The 18,820-nt window shown below is 39.7% G+C and overlaps 1 protein-coding gene across 3 annotated transcripts in view; it reads right to left on the reverse strand.

Annotated features, from left to right (window-relative positions):
* The window catches only part of LOC116508699 (uncharacterized oxidoreductase ZK1290.5-like), a 105,902-nt gene that overhangs the window by 17,125 nt on the left and 69,957 nt on the right, over nt 1-18,820 (reverse strand). For all 3 annotated transcript variants that reach the window (XM_032217347.1, XM_032217346.1, XM_032217345.1), the window contains exons 4-6: nt 16,696-16,787; nt 10,143-10,325; nt 8,404-8,463 (exon numbers count right to left, since the gene is read on the reverse strand). In XM_032217347.1, coding sequence (XP_032073238.1) covers nt 8,404-8,463; nt 10,143-10,325; nt 16,696-16,787 — 335 coding nt within the window. The remainder of the gene's footprint in view (nt 1-8,403; nt 8,464-10,142; nt 10,326-16,695; nt 16,788-18,820) is intronic.

Below are 18,820 nucleotides of genomic sequence, written 5' to 3' on the forward strand. Positions count from 1 at the left end.
TGGCACAGGAGAATATGTTTGCTACATCTTTCTTTAAATACACAAACTGATTGCGGCTTAATTTGTGAGGAAAAAGACTAGTGTCCTTACGCTTTTCCACAAGTACAGTACCAGTAGTGGGTTGCAGGCGGTACGCCCTGGTACGTGCGTACCGGAGCCAGCCCAAAGCACAGGATACCATTCCAGTATGGTGCTCCGGGGTGCCCGCTCGCCCGCCCGAGCTCCTTACCGGAGTTTAAAGGCTTTTGCACTTCCGCACAGGCTCATGGCGCGTACAGCCCTTGTGCGATGTTCTGCGGAGCAGCTGGAGCATTGCGGAGATGCTTGAACACATGCACGTGCTGCGTTGCAACCCACTACTGTACAGTACATATAATTTCTTAAGTTCAAAACCCTAACGTCGTGATCTATGTTGCTGGGTATCTTCTGCCCTCCTGTCCTGCAGTTTTCTCAAAATCTTCATTAATCATGTCCAAAGAATGTGGACAAAAACAAAGAATGAAGTTGAGAACAAAAGGAAAACGAAATGTTAACAGTTCCTTTGAGGCCTCTTCCCTAAGAAAATTGGTGAGTTAGCTGAGAGATTGCTGATAATGACTAGAGATTGTGGGCCAGAGGGGTTTCCCTGGCTGGGAATTTTTGTTTTGCTTTGTTTTAAAGAAAACTTTCTCTTTTTTCTCTTGGCCAGGCCAAATAGTTATCTCTTCTCGTAACACAGATTCTGAGCTACGTAGACTTAGCTCCTGGAACACAGCAGTTGGCACGTAGCTCTGCTAATTCTTTTTTCCTAAGAGGATAGACTGCAGGCGCTGAGGAGGTCTCTTCCCTAGAGTTTACCAAGTGTAAGGACAGGCATGGAAGAGGGAAATGTAGAAAATGAGTAGAGGTCACAGAATCAAAGGCCATTTCCTCATCTGCCTCCCCCTCTTTCCTTGCCTGCTCCCTAAGGAGCTAGGGAGTTCCTGTAAAGTTGTAGGCATAGATGAAGGCCGAGCCAGCAACGTCAGATACAATTTCTCTGTTATACATATGCATTCTTGAAAAGTCCCCCTAATCCTTTTATGGACTTAGCAACAATGCATCATTCTCATTCTCAGGACCACCTCTGGGTCAATTTAGCATAATTCAACAATACAAGGACCCCCCCCCCCCCCCCCGAGCCTAAGTTGATTCGGTTGGAAAATAATCAACTAGAGTGGTTTTCATTTTTAACAGGCAAGGGACGGTTTCAACAAAAACCTGGCTTTTCCACCTCTTTGCCAGAGCTGATTTGGGAGCTAACTGAAGGGGATGGCCATCGCCGTATCTTCCAGCCATGAATTTCAGAAGTAATTGATAACCAGAGGAGATTAGAAGACATGGAAAGAAGCTACTGTTTTATTAGCTGGGTTTGGTGGCTGAAATGGAGTTCTTTTTTTTTTTTAAATAAATGTTTTTTAATTTTAATTGAAACAAGTACAGCATCTTTCTTTACATCTGTAGAGAGTGTATCAATCGATTACAGATCCTCCACGGTCAACAAACATAACTCATATTAACTTAAGCATTATTATATATCCATTTTCATTTGACTGTAATTATTATTTAAAAGTATTAATACAAGTAATAATCTTGAACAATACCTGCCCACACCAGTGGGAAAAGAAAAAATCAAAAGGAAAAGGCAAAAAAAAAAAAAAATAGGACAAAAAAAAACAACACGACAGGCAGGGAAAAAGAACAAAACACAGGTATCTATTAAAAAAAAAGAAGTATATCAGCTGGTTGCAACATGCTGGTTGCAAGGTGGCGCAGTGGTTAAATGCAGCACTGCAGGCTACTGCTAGATCAGCAGGTCAGCGGTTCAAATCTCACCGGCTCAGGGTTGACTCAGCCTTCCATCCTTCCGAGGTGGGTAAAATGAGGACCCAGATTGTTGGGGGCAATATGCTGACTCTCTGTAAACCGCTTAGAGAGGCCTGAAAGGCCTATGAAGCGGTATATAAGTCTACTGCTATTGCTATTGCTATTGCTATTCTCTTCCATTAATTCATATTAATTCAAATATCTTAACTCAAATGTTTACCATATTAACATCATTATACCTCCAGTTTTAATTACCTATAGTTATTTAAATATCCTTCATCCTTAGCTATACCAGAAAATTAATCCATAACACATGCTGACATTTCATTTACTACTTATAAAGTCCTCTATTTACATCAAATCCTCATATCCTATTTTAGCTGGACATCCATAATATTTAGTTATATCATATATCATAACATTTTCCCAGTGTTGATTAACATTTGATTGTATGTATTTTATTTAGTTTTGATAATAATGATAGTTATTGTAATTAATACTCTTTATGTATAATCCAAAAATGTTTTCTCATATCCAATTGTTATTTATCATATCGACTCCACATCATATACATTACTATCAATATCAATTATTATTCAGCTATATCTATTACAAAGAGAGCAATTAAATTAGCTAGATTTCTTCAATCTATCAGCCAATTCCACATTATATACATTACCATCAATATCAATTATTATTCAGCTGTATCTATTACAAATTAAAATGGCTGAAATGGAGTTCTTGAAGTTAGTTAGGAGGTGGTAGTGATGTCATTAGGGAATGCAGTGTGAAGCTGGGAGTCGTGCGCTATAAGAAACTGCAGCCATGCTGGGCTGAGAATGAAGTTGGAAATGGAGAACTTCTATCTGCCTTCTCTTGGTGAGGGACCTGAAGCAATTCAGAAGTACATGGCTTTCATGGCAACCAAGGACCTGTCCCCATATTCCCCAGGACTCCTTTCATCACTTAGCAGGACAACTCTTCAATATAATATCATTTTTTTTAACTGATCAGTTGCCTGTGTGTGTGTTTGTGTGTGTGTGTGTGAAGTGGCTGAAGTGGCCTGCAGTACTGCACCCTAACCACTGCGCCACCTCGGCTCCTCCGCAATCTGACACTCTAGGTTTTGGTTAAGTGATCTTGCAGATCATTAAGCAAACTGAGTCCCACATAAGGAGAGTGGGGTGCCTCGTGGGGTGGGGGAGACCCTGGAAGGCTCTCTTCAAGAGCTGAAAATCCTCCCAGCTGAAATCCAAGCAGGATTTTCAGCCCTTCAACAAAGAGACACTCACATGTGGCTGCGCCTGCACCACATGCCTTGAGGCACCCCGTGCTTCTTACCTTACCACACTGCCTCCCCACTCTTTCCTTGGATTTTGGGTCCTTCTCATCTCTGTGGACTGTCTGAAAGAGCTGCCTGCCACAGAATTTCAGCTCCCTTCTCTGCACGGAAGGAATTTTTTTTGTGGGATACAGGAACCAAGCTCAGGATTTGAGCTCCCATTTCTGCACCTTGCCAAAGGAATTCAGTTCCCATCCATGCGTAGAGTTCAGTTCCCCTCAGCAGGCAGCTCTTTCAGCCAGCCCACAGAGACAAAAGGGAATTCTGCTGGTTTCCCCATTGACTTTCTGGGGAAACTGGCAGAGAATATTGCAAATGGCAATCACGTGATCATAGAGTGCTTGGCAACCAGTCATAACAAGTTGCCAAGTGCCCAGATCACAATAACATGACTATGGGAGTAGCAGTGCAATGTTTGGTGATGGCCAGAAGTGCTCTATGGCCAGTACAGCAACATAGAGCCGAGGTGGCGCAGTGGTTAGGGTGCAGTACTGCAGGCCACTTCAGCTGAGTGTTATCTGCAGTTCGGCGGTTCAAATCTCACCAGCTCAAGGTTGACTCAGCCTTCCAACCTTCCGAGGTGGGTGAAATGAGGACCCAGATTGTTGGGAGCAATATGCTGACTCTGTAAACCGCTTAGAGAGGGCTGAAAGCCCTATGAAGCGGTATATAAGTCTAACTGCTATTGTTATTGCTATTTCCAAGGCCATTGCAATTCCAGACTGTGGCTAAATGAATGGTGGTAAGTTGAAGACTACCTGTGAATGAATTCTTTGTTCTCCTGTGGTTTTCCTCTCCTTTCTGTCCTACTTTTAAATCTTGAAACACATTAGTAGACTATCACAAAAGCTTCTCTTTGAATTACAGTCCCCCAACACCACTGACTACATTTATCTAGTGATAATTCAGGTTATTTTTATCTTATTGTTACCTTTTCCATTAAATGTACACCTTGTCAAAATTACACAGGATTGTTGGTGGCCTTACTGACCATGCAAATAATATCCATGGCACAATAAAAGTAATAAAAACCTAGAAACTTTTTTAAAAATCCAAAAATTAAATGCCCTCCAAAAGAATTTTATTTTTACCAGCTTTTGGAAGATGCCAAGATCAGAGTTAGCCTGGGTACTAATAGGAGGCTAGTCCAAAAAGCAAGTGCAGCTACTCCACATCTTAAACTCTCCACTACTCCTTAAATTAAGGTGTCAATATCTGCTTCTCCCAGCAAACCCAAATTGTTCAGTTTAATTTTTGAAGGAATTGTTCTTGCTATTGCTATTCTTCCAATAGGTGGATTTTTGCTAGGAAATGGATATGAATTAGCTCATAATATTAACATTTCTAATGGTATATTGCAATATGTTTGTTTTATGATATTCATACCCTAACGGATGTTGCTCATTGCCCCGTGTATCCTTTGTTCAACCATTTCCCTACCTGTAGTGTCCGTATTTGCTTTTCCTAGAACTCTGTTATTTTGGCTTTAAATAATGTTGAATAATCTTTATCCTTCCGATTTTTCCCTTTAACTTGTTTTTAACACCCCTTCATTTGAGGAGAATGTTCCCTCCTTTAGAAGTTCAATGAAGCTTTTAGACCTTCTGGGCAGCCATCCACTTACACAATTATTGAATGTAATAGGACTGTGGCCAGCGTTCCTGTGTAGCTGAACAAAGATTGTTCAGTCTTGTGACTATTCAAAAGTGAAGTCATTTATTACACATAGAGATGCTGTTCATGTGTGGGGAAATCTGCTCAAGTTATGGAACTATACCCCTTATATCTGCCCGTTTCCTCTCAAAATATCATCTGCAGTATTGTCTTCTAGAGAATTCCTGGGACATGTTTATGGGTACATGAAAGTACAGAAGTGAAAGCAGAATTGCCTCCTTTTAGAAGTGCTTCTTTTAGAACAGTGTTTCTCAACCTTGGCAACTTGAAGATGTCTGGACTTCAAGTCCCAGAATTCTGGGAGTTGAAGTCCAGACATCTTCAAGTTGCCAAGGTTGAGAAACACTGTTTTAGAACCAACAATATATATTTCTCCAGAAAGTGTGTGGATGCTAAAGTTACTGATGTTTATCTCATTTTTGACTGTTTTCCACATTTCTTGCTCCATCTCAGAATTACGGAGTTTGGATGGGTGGAGATGGACTTTTTTGATAGATTTCAAATTAATGTATGGTAGTATTGTCATTAGTTCTTAATTTTTCATCAGACTTCTTATCTAATCTTTGGATTTATTTTAACAAGAATACTCCAACTGTCTATCAGGACAGCCCTTGAAGAGCATTCGGAGACTTCAGCTCGTCCAGAATGTAGCCGCACTTGCGACCTTCCTCCGCAAGCTGCACTGGTTACCGATTGGTCTCCGGATACGCTTCAAGGTGCTAGTCGTCACTTATAAAGCCCTTCATGGTATTGGACCTGGGTACTTGAGAGACCACCTGCTGCCAATTACCTCCCAAAGGCCCATTAGATCCCACAGATTAGGCCTCCTCCGGGTTCCATCTACTGGCCAATGTCATCTGGCTACTACCCGGGGGAGGGCCTTCTCTGTGGCTGCTCCGGCCCTTTGGAACGAACTCCCCGCAGAGATTCGGACCCTCACCTCTCTCCAGGCTTTCCGAAAAGCCGTTAAAACCTGGCTGTGTCGGCAGGCCTGGGGTTGATGAGTTCCCTTCCCCTCTCGAATCATGTGACTGTTGGTTGTCTTTTAAATTCCCCTGTACCTTTTCTGTTGTAGTTTCTTCGTGTTTACCTTCCCCCCCCCCCTTGGGTTTGTGAGCCGCCCTGAGTCCCTCAGGGAATAGGGCGGCATATAAATAAAATAAACCTTCAAACCTTCAATTTGAAGTTTTTGGAATTAAATAATAATCTAAATTTGTAACTGTAGAGAACTTCGTCAAATATACTTTTTGATGAAATTTTGCTAGCATCACTTCATTTTTAAAAACAACAACACTGTGGATATTTTATTGCCTTTTATTTTTTTTAACCATTTGGCCAAATGAATTCTTTTTTCTGACATCACTATTCATTGATGCATTGACTCCCTAGCTAGTCTTATATATGAAAGACTTTTTGAAAATGCTATCTTAACTATTCTGAACATTAGCTTCTTGTCTAGCTAACTGTATTTGACTTCCAAGATCTCTAATCCAAATTCTGCTGGAAATCACAGATGCTTATTTTTCATCAATTATACCTTGATGTCCACAAATAAAGAAATTATCCTTCCCAGAAATTTCTAACTATCACTTCATGGATAGATCTTTACCGCAGTCCTTTCAGTATATATTACTCTATCCATTCTTCTCACAGATACTTGGTAAAAGATTGCTTTTCATAAACTCACAATGACATTAACTTCAACAATGACTAAATTTGGGTTAATATTTTAAGTTATTTTTTTAAATAGTGAAATGTGAACAACTCCACAAATGAATACAGTAATTATAAAATTTAAAATATATTACATATATCGCAGTTATTATAATAAATTAAAAGTAACACAAAAGGAAAAATAATTTTAAAAATCAATATAATAGCCATTTAGTATCAACATGGGATTAATTCAGCCCTTAAACGTGTCATTAAATCTAGAATGACAGTGTAAAATGGATTGCTTTATCTTTTCATTTTTAGAAAATAGAAGAGTTCTCAAAAACAGATCACAGAGCATATCCTGAATCTATTCCATAATATTGGGAGGAGATTTTTTTCCATTGATAGAAGGTTTTCTTTGTGAAGAACCAAACTTTGCCAAGAGCCAAAGCATTTCATAAAATGCAAATTTTATGTATTAGAAATATATCATATTTATGTCTTTAATTATTACATTTCTTTCCAAAATTATACTAAAGTATCCTATGCTCTGAAACTAAAATGAAGTTATAGCTAGACAAGACCAATTCATGTTAATGTTGATTAAAGTTACTTGTAAGCATTTAATTTCTTTTGCAGTTTGTTCTCTCAGCAATTCAAGCTAACTGTTCCTGTCCCGTCCCCCCCGCCAGAGAGAACTACCGTATTTTTTTGGAGTATAAGACGCACCCCCGGTTTTGAAGAGGCAATTTTTTTTTTAAAAAAGTAGGTAGGTAGATAGAGGGATAGAGAGGGAGAGAAAGAAAGAGAAATACAGTAGGTAGGGAGGGGGAGAGAGAGTAGTTGGGTAGGTAGGGAGATAAAGGGATAGAGAGAGAGCAATAGAGAGAGAGAAATACGGTAGGTAGGTAGGTAGGTAGGTAGGTAGGTAGGTAGGTAGGTAGGTAGGTAGGTAGGTAGAGAATGTAGATAGGTAGGTTGGTAGATAGAGGGATAGAGAGAGAAAAATAGAAATACAGTAGATAGGTAGGGGGAGAGGGAGAGAGATAGGTATGTAGATATATAGGTAGATAGAGGGGGGAGAGAGAGAGAGTGAAATACAGTAGGTAGGTAGGGAGAGAGAGAGAGAGGTAGGTAGGTAGGTAGGTAGGTAGGTAGGTAGATATTTCCAGGCTTATTGAGTGCTGCTGGGGGCTGGGGGGTGGAGCAAAAAAATGCCCATTTTTTTCTCATTTCTACCCTCCCCAGCCCCCTGGAGCTGTCTGAAAGCTTCCATAAGGCTATGCAAATCCATTTTGGTGAAGGGGCGTGGGGCTTCAGGAGGCAAAAAATGCTGTATTCGGTATATAAGACACACCCAGATTTTCAGCCTCTTTTTAGAGGAAAAAAATGTGCGTCTTATACTCCAAAAATATGGTAAATCTTTTTGCACTTTTTCTTTTAAAAGCTTCTCACTAGCAGTTTTAAATCTCTTTTATTTGGGGTTTAATTGTTCAGGAGTATTAAAAAAAGTCACTTGACCTCTTTAAGGTTCAAACCTTAACACTGCACACTCAATTCTCTCTGCAGAGGTGCCTAACTCACATAGTTTTAATCCACTTCTTTAAGGCCTTGCTATTATGCTGCCACTTTTCATAGTTCAGGCCAAGCAGCTACTTATTCTAATTAAATGATTTCTTACTACATGTGCCAAACATTTTTAGATCTTTCACACCTTCTCTTAAAATAATTTAATTTGGATTAATTTGGCTCAATTTAGTTTTACAGAAATAGTGTTATTCAAAATTGTGTAAGCTAAAAAGAAAAACAATTAGTGCTACATGTTAAATATTTGGTGCTAAGTACACTTGGCAGAAAGTGGTCTTACCTGACAGTTTTGGTCTTACCTGACAGTTTTCTTGTACTCTCTCTGGTTTTGTAGATTTTGGAATGGTGACTATGCCATTCTAAAGAAAAAAATAAAATCATTATTGATGGAAGCAAAGATCTAATGTTTTTTTAAAAAAAGAAAAGAGAAATAATTTAGTGCAATTTGTCAATAAATCATATCCTTATGATGGGTTACGTCAGGGGTAGTCAACCTTTTTATTCCTACCGCCCTCGTTTGTATCTCTGTTAGTAGTTAAATTTTCTAACCGCCCACCGGTTGCACAGTAACGGTGATTTATAAAGTAGGGAAGTAACTTTACTTTGTAAAATTTATAAAGCAGAGTTACCGCCCACCATGAAAGCTGGAACGCCCACTAGTGGGCGGTAGGGACCAGGTTGACTACCACTGGGTTACACGCATGTTTAGCCTCAAAACATGTCTTTCTGTGACAGTTTACATTTTTACATACAGGCACATGTTTTATAGAAATGTTTTGTCTTTTGAGGACCCAACTGCTACTTCAACAAATAGAATCAAATACTTAAACTTATTACCTCATAATTCTTTGGAAGAATGAAGTTATAAGTATTTATACACAAACAGAAAGACACAGATAGTAACTTTGGTGTGTGTGAGATACCAAAATTTAATGCTGTAAAAATTTTTAGATGGATATATACCTTCATGAAATACTGGTGCTTTGATTGTTGAGGTATCTATTGTAAGGCATACAGGACCTCGTGGATTTATCTTTAACTGTGGTAGATCATGTCTAGCTAAGACAGTGTTATTATCCTATTTATTTGCAATTAATTCAACTTTGTGAGAAAGTAAGAGTGAGAGAGTATGCATATGAGTGTGAGTGTGTTCAAAACTATATATTCTTCTGGTCCTGTAGTATGCCAAAATGTTCATGGTTGATTAATAATCCTTCCTCAGCTTTCTTAAGTCCTATCTCCACCTGAGACATTTTATTTATTATTAATTAGACTTCATGGGGCTTCATGGGGCTTTCAGCCCTCTCTAAGCGGTTTACAATTTTTTTTAGCAAATTGAGTCAGCAACTTGCCCCCACAGTCCGGGTCCTCATTTCACCCACCTCGGAAGGATGGAAGGCTGAGTCGACCTTGAGCCGGTGAGATTTGAACCGCTGAACTGCAGATCACAGTCAGCTAAAGTGGCCTGCAGTACTGCACCCTAACCACTGCGCCACCTCGGCTTTATGATTTCTTGGTTATTTAAATATATGGGAATGAAGCCCCAATGAAGTTTCACCAATCTCAGTTACTTTCTCCTAAGATTAATTCATGTAATAGATTTATTTCTAGATGCTATTGGATAACTATGTACATATAAATACCATGTTTTTTTTTGAAAATGTATACACTACTACAGATACATCTTTCAGTCAGAACATACTACGACCATCTCTGTTCTGATTCACGACGGCCTCAAAAGTAACACACTTAAAATAACGCTGCCTTCCAGACTACAATAATTACTCAGTTCAATGGAGAACGGAAGTTGAAAAACTCCAGACCTGTTCCTGATAATTATTTACCACGACAGAACTGAGACCAAATTATTTTTGAACAGTTTCAGATATTGCTCTACTTTCAGTTACAGAAATCAGTTACTCAGTGGACATCGAAAACTAAGAGACAAGCGTGGGAAGTTTTATGTGGCTAAACAGGAAATGCGTTATGTTACATTTTACGAATTGTTGCTTAACGGAGCTGAAAGTTCAGGACTTACCTGGATGCTCCAACGAATACAGATTTGTGCAGCAGTTTTGCCATATTTCTTTGCCAGCTGGACAACTTTGGGATGGTTAAGAGCTTCACCTTTAGCTAGTGGACAGTAGCCTTCAAAAACAATATTCCTGCTTTGGCAATACTCGACAAGCTCTTGAGGCCTTTGGAAAGGATGATATTCTACCTTTTTTTTAAAGAAAGAAGAAGAAACTTTACTTCAAAGTTCTTGCCAGTTTTTAACCTATTACAATATAAAGGTCAAGCTACTAAACGTTGCTACACTTTTGGCATAACGCTATCATGACAATAACGTTTTATTAACTTTTTTTTTCCTTCCAAGGAAAATTCCCTTGTGAGGAAACATGAAATTCTGGAGGGGAAAAAAATAGGACACTGGTTACTAGCATCCTCATAATGTATAAAAGAAACTGTTAGTTCATAAACTCTGTACAGTAATCTCCGTCACTGCTTCCTGGATAAATCAGCATTCCAGACAACAATCCTAGACAATAACTGTATTAATTATATTGGCTCCTCTTTTAGCATAGGATTCATGTTTTTATGTTCCCAGACTGGAGCCTAAGTCTTGCTCTCCAGGAAAAAAAAATGGTGATAATGGGGGGAATCATGATATTCTGCTTTCTCTAATTTTCTACAATTGTCCCATTTTTCTAGACTTACATGGAATGTGAAAAATAGTCCTACGTGCACTCAATACAAAGATACTCACCAATGTTTCCATTAGAATCCTCCATTAATTATGTTTTTTCATTATTCAGCCAAGGATTACAGGTGAAACAATAAATACCTAGAGGCTAGTATAATAGAATAAAGTAATAGCCGGCTTAAGTAATAGCCGGCTGAGCAGAGGTGGGTTCCTACCAGTTCGCACCTATTCGGTAGAACCGGTTCGTCAAATCTACCGAACCGGTTAGAAGAGGTTCCACCAGTGGACCCGGAAAGCAGGCCACACCTACAGAAGAGGTTCCAAAAATTTTTTGAAACCCACCACTGGTCCTTGGATATGATTATTCTACACTATCATGCTCATATGTATAAAACTCAGTGCCTCTGTGAAAGGTAAGGATGACTACTGCGTTTGTGGTGCAATCAGAACATTGCGTGTGTTGAAGTTGTTTTAACGCAAACCAAAGATGCCTTTTAAAAAACAAGTTTACATCCTATTCTTATGCATGCCAGTGCTGTGTGTGAGGTAATTTAAGGTGGTTCTGACAAGTGTCCTCGGCATCTTCATATCCGGTCACATGGGTGGCAAGCCACTCCCATCCGGTCACATGGGCGGCAAGCCACTCCCACAAAGGAGGCCACACCCACAGAGTAGGTTCGAACAATTTTTGAAACCCACCACTGAGGCTGAGGGAAACAAAAGCATTTTTGGAATCTTCATTCTGTATGGCTGAGAGAGCCTTTAAATGCTAAGATTGGGGGGAAAAAATTATAGCTATTAATAAGAATTTGTATTTATCCTTTTTCCCCTTTTTATTCTTTCCAACCAGTGGGATAGTAAAAAAATAATACGGGATCAGGTCTCTATCGATCAGCATGGTATTGCTACAAAAATTTCAATTAAATTTGGTGTGGTTAATGAAGCCAACAAACGAAAGATAGCTTGAAAATGATTCAGATCTATTTGATGGTTATGGAGGAAAAATATTTTTGATATATACCTATGGAATGCTGTTGGCAGCTATCCCCTTTTAAGTCCCAGTCCCAGTCATGTAGGATTAGGATTAGGATTTATTTCATTTATATGCCACCCTTTTCCCCGAAGGGGACTCAGGGCGGCTCACAACTCAGTCAGGGAAAGGAAATACAAACAGGGGATAAAAAGACAAACAACAATATACAATTTAAAAACACACAACAACCATACCATTCGAGAAGGAGGGCAGAAGCTCTTTAGCCCCAGGCCTGCCGGAATAGCCAGGTTTTAAGAGCTTTGCGGAAGGCTTGGAGGGTGGTGAGGGTTCGAATCTCCACAGGGAGTTCGTTCCAGAGGGTCGGAGCAGCCACAGAGAAGGCTCTCCTCCAGGTGGTCGCCAGTCGGCATTGGCCGGCGGATGGAATTCGGAGGAGGCCTAATCTGTGGGATCTAATCGGTCTATTGGAGGTGATTGGCAGGTAGCAGGTAGACAATAGACCGCTTATTCTGTGCCTACAGGGAATAAGTATGTAGTCTTGCAAATACAATATAAGAGAAAGCAGAAACGCATAACACTCATAAATGCAAGATATTTCTTTATTATCAATAGAAAATGCAGACACCTTCTATGGCCTCTTCTGGCAAAGAGATTGGAAACAATGCCAGAAACCATTTTTCCTAGAATGTGTTTGACTTCTCAGTTTTCAGTGCAATATACATACTTCAGTTATTCAAGATCTTCAAATTTCCACTAAGATTCAGGTTCCTGTCTAGTTTCTTAATTATACATACATATTTAATAAACGAGACTTCTTGGCATGTTTAGTATTAGGACAAAATAAAAATAAAATGCTGGTATTTTGCAAAGATATACCAGATGTTTGATGGGATGGAAATGGAAATGAAAATATTTTATTTAAAAATAGTTGACATTTCAAAGATAGCCAAATTCTGGAAGATTCTGAAATCTCATGAGGAGGATATTCTCAGTTGTTATGAAACCTGACACTTCTTTTTTTTTAAAATGTTAATTTTTATTGAACTTGGTGATAATACATACAATTGCCAAAAACCAGGCTTTGTGACGCCGCAAAAGTTTATGGTTATCAAGCAGTGATTTAACAAAAAAAGTTGGAAAACATTGATTGAAAATATACTGTATATCTATGATGAAAATCTCCTCAGTGAAGGTGAATATGAATTGTGAGCACTTTTCTTTTTTAGCACAGAGTTTAATCTTGTGTAGATAGTAGTCAAGTAGTAAGAGAAATATGACAAATTTTGTGGGCAGTATTGGAATGGAGAAATATTTAAGAAATATCATATCCAAGGAAAAGTGAGTATTTTTTAATAACAAATTTAATATACAGCTTGACTTTTTTGGACGAGTCATGCTATATTTGTGTTTTTCCATATAATTTCTTAGTAGTTTAAGAGCTCACTGAAAAGCTTCTTGATTCTTAAAATCATATTCAACCTGGAAAGCGATCCAAGGAAAATATGGGCTCAGTTGATAGAAGACCCGAGAAATGGTCAAGATAAATATGAATATATACATGATGAACATGAATTTACTCGTGACCCGACAATTGCGCCATAGACATATGCGCACCGACAAAATAGCGCCAATTAAAACATGACGTCAAAATCGCGCTGACAAATTCGCGCTGACAAATTCGCGACGACAAAAGCGCGATGGCAAGCACAATAAAATTGAAAAAATTACTGTTAGGGTTAGGCTTAAGCTTAGGCTTAAATAAAATCAAAAAAATTACTGTTAGTTTGTTGATGACGAGATTTTGTCGTCGCGTATTTGTTGTTGCGCTATTGTCAAAAATCAATTAGCGATTTTGACGGCGCTCATTTCTCCATCGTGGTTTTGTCGGCGCGCATATGTCTATTGCACATTTGTCGGTGAACCGAATTTACTGATAAAGTGCCCAAAGGAATAATTGTGGTAAAACCTGCAAACATGTGAATTATCCTGGTGTTACCTCTCTCTGTAATTTTAACACAGAAGATTGAAAAAAAAAACCAATTCCTGTACAGAAAGAGCTATTTCCCTAACACATGCAAAAAAAGACAGTAGAAATTCGGTGACAAACCCAGTTCATAGAGAGCAATCCCAAACTGCCATCAAGTTCTTCCAATGCCCTAAATATTTATGTATTTTTTTATGATGAAGGCAGCAGCAGCAACAGCAAGAGTATTACAGTTTGGCAAAAATGACATCAGCATGAGGAATATGGAAATTTTTCATCCACCCTGAGTAGGATGAAAGGCTGCTTCCTGTTTCTCATCTTTAGGACATGTTGTCTGTTCAGGCAACAATAGCCAGGAACAATAGGCTGGCATATGCTCAACAGCGGCTCTGAGAAATGCAGGCACTTGAGGTCTAGGCTTGGTCAGCCTAAACCTACTGGGATCAAAAATGACTGCTTGGATGGGAATCAAAGTTCAAGCAGCAGACACATCCATTTCTTCAACCTTTGAAGTTTCTTGACCTCTCTGTGGCCTTCCCCACCGCATGCTTACCGTGACAAAGACACCATACAGAAACATTCATTTGCTCATCTTCTTCCACCCAAAGAGACTACAATAGAGACCACCATTTCCAGTAGTTTCACTGGAGTGTTTTGAGGAAGGCAGAACATCTTAGGCCCAGGATACCTGCGAGACCACCTACTGCCACCGGTAGCCTCCCACCATCCAGTGTGATCCCACAGAGTTGGCCTCCTCAGGGTGCCGTCGGCCAGACAGTGTCGGCTAGCGACCCCCAGGGGGAGAGCCTTCTCTGTGGGAGCCCCTTCCCTCTGGAATGAGCTGCCCCCAGAGCTTCGCATAATCCCCGACCTCCGGTCCTTCCAACGCTCCCTAAAAAGTTGGCTTTTCCAGCAAGCCAACCTGGCCTGAACAAATCAAAATAAATTATTGATCATTGTTAATTTTAATTCGAATTTTTTTAAAAAATGTTATTGTTAATCCGAATTGGGTTTGTTTGGGATATTCTATTTAATTCTTTTTAACTTTTGTAATATGTAATATTGTAATATTTTTTAATGTTGTACGCCGCCCTGAGTCCTTGGGAGAAGGGCGGCATATAAATTCAATAAACCAAACCAACAAATCTGGGTGTATCTTTCCATGTCATAGAATCCCTAAACACGATAGAGTAATCACTGGAGATTTATGGGATGGAAAATCAGTGGGAAAGAAAAGGTCAATCCAAACATTATCTGCCTATTGGAAGATCTTACCTCTAAGGAAAAATCAAACTGTTTGAACACTGTAGTAGTTTATAACATTATTTGAATTATTAAAAAAAGGAGATTAAGCTATTTTCTCCCATTTTCTTATTGTTATCATTTTTCATGGAAGTTCTTGAGTATCAGATTATTATGAATGTGGGGTTTTTTTGTCTTATGACTAACTAACGAAATGAGAAAGATTTTGCAATAATTTTCCATTTAGGCTCATCCAATAAATCAAATCAAATGACATTAACCAGTAGAGAGAAAGAAGCAAAGAAGAAAAAAGAGTGTTTTCAAATATCCAAAGCATACAAATGTAAATAAAAGGAACGATGCATAAAAATATGCTAAAAGGCTTCATTCTTATTAGTTAAAGCTAACCTGAAATATAGACTTTTGTAGAGCCCCTGGCAAGATAATCTAATAAAACACAAAAGAAAAATCACTTTACTGAACTTGGGAATCACATTTCTGAAAGTGAGCTTCATGGTAGTTTAGTCCAGTGTTTCTGGACTAAATGCTGGCTGGGGAATTCTGGGAGTTGAAGTCCGGACATCTTCAAGTTGACAAGGTTGAGAAACACTGGTTTAGTCATCAATCCAAATAGGAGGAGAGAGGATTCTATTCTGCATCTTCATTTCACAGTCATTAATGAACCAGGAGAAGAAAATATTTATAGTTCAGGGTTGAACAGACGTGTACTTTGTGCTCTCATGTGTTTTATTACTTGCAGACATTTCATTACCCAACTAGATAACATCATCAGTGCTATTAGGGAATGGGATTTGCTCTCTGTGTATATAAAAATGTCTTCCCCTGTCAGTGTTGTTTTCTTCTTGATAGTTTCCTGATTAGGCTACTGTTTACGGTTTGATTGTTTGAGTTAGTAGGATGTTGGTTGGGGTCAGTGGTGGGTTTCAAATTTTTTTCGAACCTACTCTGTAGGTGTGGCCTCCTTTGTGGGAGTGGCTTGCCGGCCATGTGAGCTGGTGGGAGTGGCTTGCCGGCCATGTGTTTCTTTCTTTCTTTCTTTCTTTCTTTCTTTCTTTCTTTCTTTCTTTCTTTCTTTCTTTCTTTCTTTCTTTCCTTCTTTCTCTCTCTCTCTTTCTCTCTCTCTCTCTTTCCTTTCTTTTGTGTCTCTGTCCCTTTTTCCTTTTTTTCTTTCATCTCTCACTTTTTCTTTCTTTTTTTAATTTCTTTCTTTCTTCCTTTCTTTCTCTTTCTCTCTCTGTGTGAGTCTGTGTGTGTGTGTGTGTGTTTATGTGTCAGTGGTGGGTTTCAAAATTTTTTGGAACCTCTTCTGTAGGTGTGGCCTGCTTTCCGGGTCCACTGGTAGAACCTCTTCTAACCAGTTCGGTAGATTTGACGAACCGGTTCTACCGAACTGGTGCGAACTGGTAGGAACCCACCTCTGGTTGGGGTACTGTTTACTGTTTGTTCGTCTGGTATTAATATTGGTATTAAACTCTGCTTATCTGGAGTTTGTTTGCTGGCGAAGAGATGTTTTGGCCTTTTTGTTTCCATTTTAGCTTTTTATTGTCTCTTTCTAATGGAGTGTGAATGTTGTTGTGAATCTCTATTTCATTAAGTCATTAATTTGGTGGTGAAAGCTGTATAAGCACTAGGTATAAGATACTCACCTGATTTACATGTGGAGTTATCTGACAGTCCTCCCTCAGCTGCTCCAAGTGTTCAATTAAAAAGTTGCTTACTCCGATTGACTTGCATACACCTTAATAAAAACAGAAAAGGAACTACGCATGTGTAGCAATTTGTTGTGGCTTTCCAAAACAAAACGACAGCGCATTTAACCTTCTGATACTCCCCAAGGAATGTTGAACTTAAAAGACAGACGTTCCAACTTGACCATTTTTCTTCAAATGACCAAAGCCAACATTACATTTTAAAATTGGGAGCTAAAATGCATAAGGCAATGGCAAATAGCAGGGATGAGCTTAAGTATTGGAAATCCAAATCTTTCCCTTGGCTTTAAATTGCAGACGCCACATATAATTGCTGAAAAGCCCTTCGTGGTATTGGACCTGGGTACTTGAGAGACCGCCTGCTGCCAATTACCTCCCAAAGACCCATTAGATCACACAGGGTCGGCCTCCTCCGGGTTCCGTCTACCAGCCAATGCCATCTGGCTACTACTCGGGGGAGGGCCTTCTCTGTGGCAGCGCCGGTCCTTTGGAACGAACTCCCCGGCCCTTTGGAACGAACTCCCTCACCTCTCTCCAGGCCTTCCGAAAAGCCGTTAAAACCTGGCTGTGTCAGCAGGCCTGGGGTTGATGAGTTCCCTTCCCCTCTCGATTGTGTGTCTGTTGGTTATTTTAAATGCTTGTATTTGTAGTTCTTGTGTTTCCCTTCCCCTCTTGGGTTTGTGAGCCGCCCTGAGTCCCGCTGGGAATAGGGTGGCATATAAATAAAACGAAACCTAAACCTAAACCTAAAATACATAGTGATTCTGCATTTAATTTTGATTATGGTCCATATAAGAATTTCAAAAGTAAAAGCTATTTTAGTTGTGTCTCACAGGGACCAAACAGGCCACCCTACTTCAGCTTCAGTCTTCTTCCTAACACCCCCCCCCTTTTTTTTTTAATAAAGCAAGAAGGCTCAGCCTACTCATTTCAAGAATGATGAATTCAGAATCAATCAAAAGACGTGAGGAAGAGTTATTACGCACACATCCATGTTTGTAGAACACTCTGCTTGCAAACATTGTGGGGAAGGGGCTGTTTGTTGAAAAGCAAGTATGACAGCATTATCTAAGGATGCTGCCCAATCAAGACGCTTTTAGGAAGCTGTTTTATAATCTAAACACATTGGGGATTCCCTGGTGGATTCAAGTTTCCAGGCTAAATTCTGGGAAAAGCTGATGTAGTGTAAGCAAAGAACAATTGGACTTCACCAGGTTGAAAAGGAGGAAGTAGTGTTCTGAGCAGTGTGCCAAAAACTAGAGAAAAGTGGAACACTTGTAGAATAGATGTAAGGGGAGGGGGGGGGGAACCTCAGGGACAAACAGTTCAAACAGATTTCCGACTCCTTGTAGGTTACTACTGCAAAGAAAGTTCTTATATAACCATGCAACTATGTTTAGGAAGTGAAGAATTAAGGCCTTGGAGTGCACAGATTTAATACTCCGCTTTTGCAGATCGGGTCCTGCCTGCCACTATAACAGGGGTGGGTTTCAACCCGTTCGCGGCAGTCCCTGCGAACCGGTTGGTCGGCGAACCCGGAAGTAAGTAACTTCCGGGAACAGCGAAGGGCCTGCCCGCCCGCCCGCGATCCTTACCCGGTTTTGACGAGTTCTGCGCTTCCACGCATGCGCAGGACGCATACAGCGCCTGCGCGATCCTCCAGGAGCAGCTGGAGCATTGCGCAGATGCTAGTACGCATGCATGCACCACACGCGTGCACGAGGACGCCGCCGACCCCGTTCCAACCCAACCGGTTGGAACGGGGCGAGAAACCCACCCCTGCACTATAATATCCAAGTATCTGAGGTTATAATGCTTTCCAATATAAACACAAATAAGTGCGCAAACACGCTCACGTGTGAAAGGGGATGTATTAATCTGAATTACATTTAATAGTCCTAAAAATGAGCAAAGGGAAAAGCATTAATAAATTTAAGAAGAATAGTTCCCCTATGTATTACGTGTCAACAAGGCAAACTTGGATAATGAAGAATACAGTTTTTAAGACAGAAATATCTGGAGGTAAAGACAGGAACCAGAAGCATTTTTAAATTCATTGAAT

The sequence above is a fragment of the Thamnophis elegans genome, chromosome 5, assembly GCF_009769535.1.
Source record: "Thamnophis elegans isolate rThaEle1 chromosome 5, rThaEle1.pri, whole genome shotgun sequence".
Classification (NCBI taxonomy): Eukaryota; Metazoa; Chordata; class Lepidosauria; order Squamata; family Colubridae; genus Thamnophis; species Thamnophis elegans.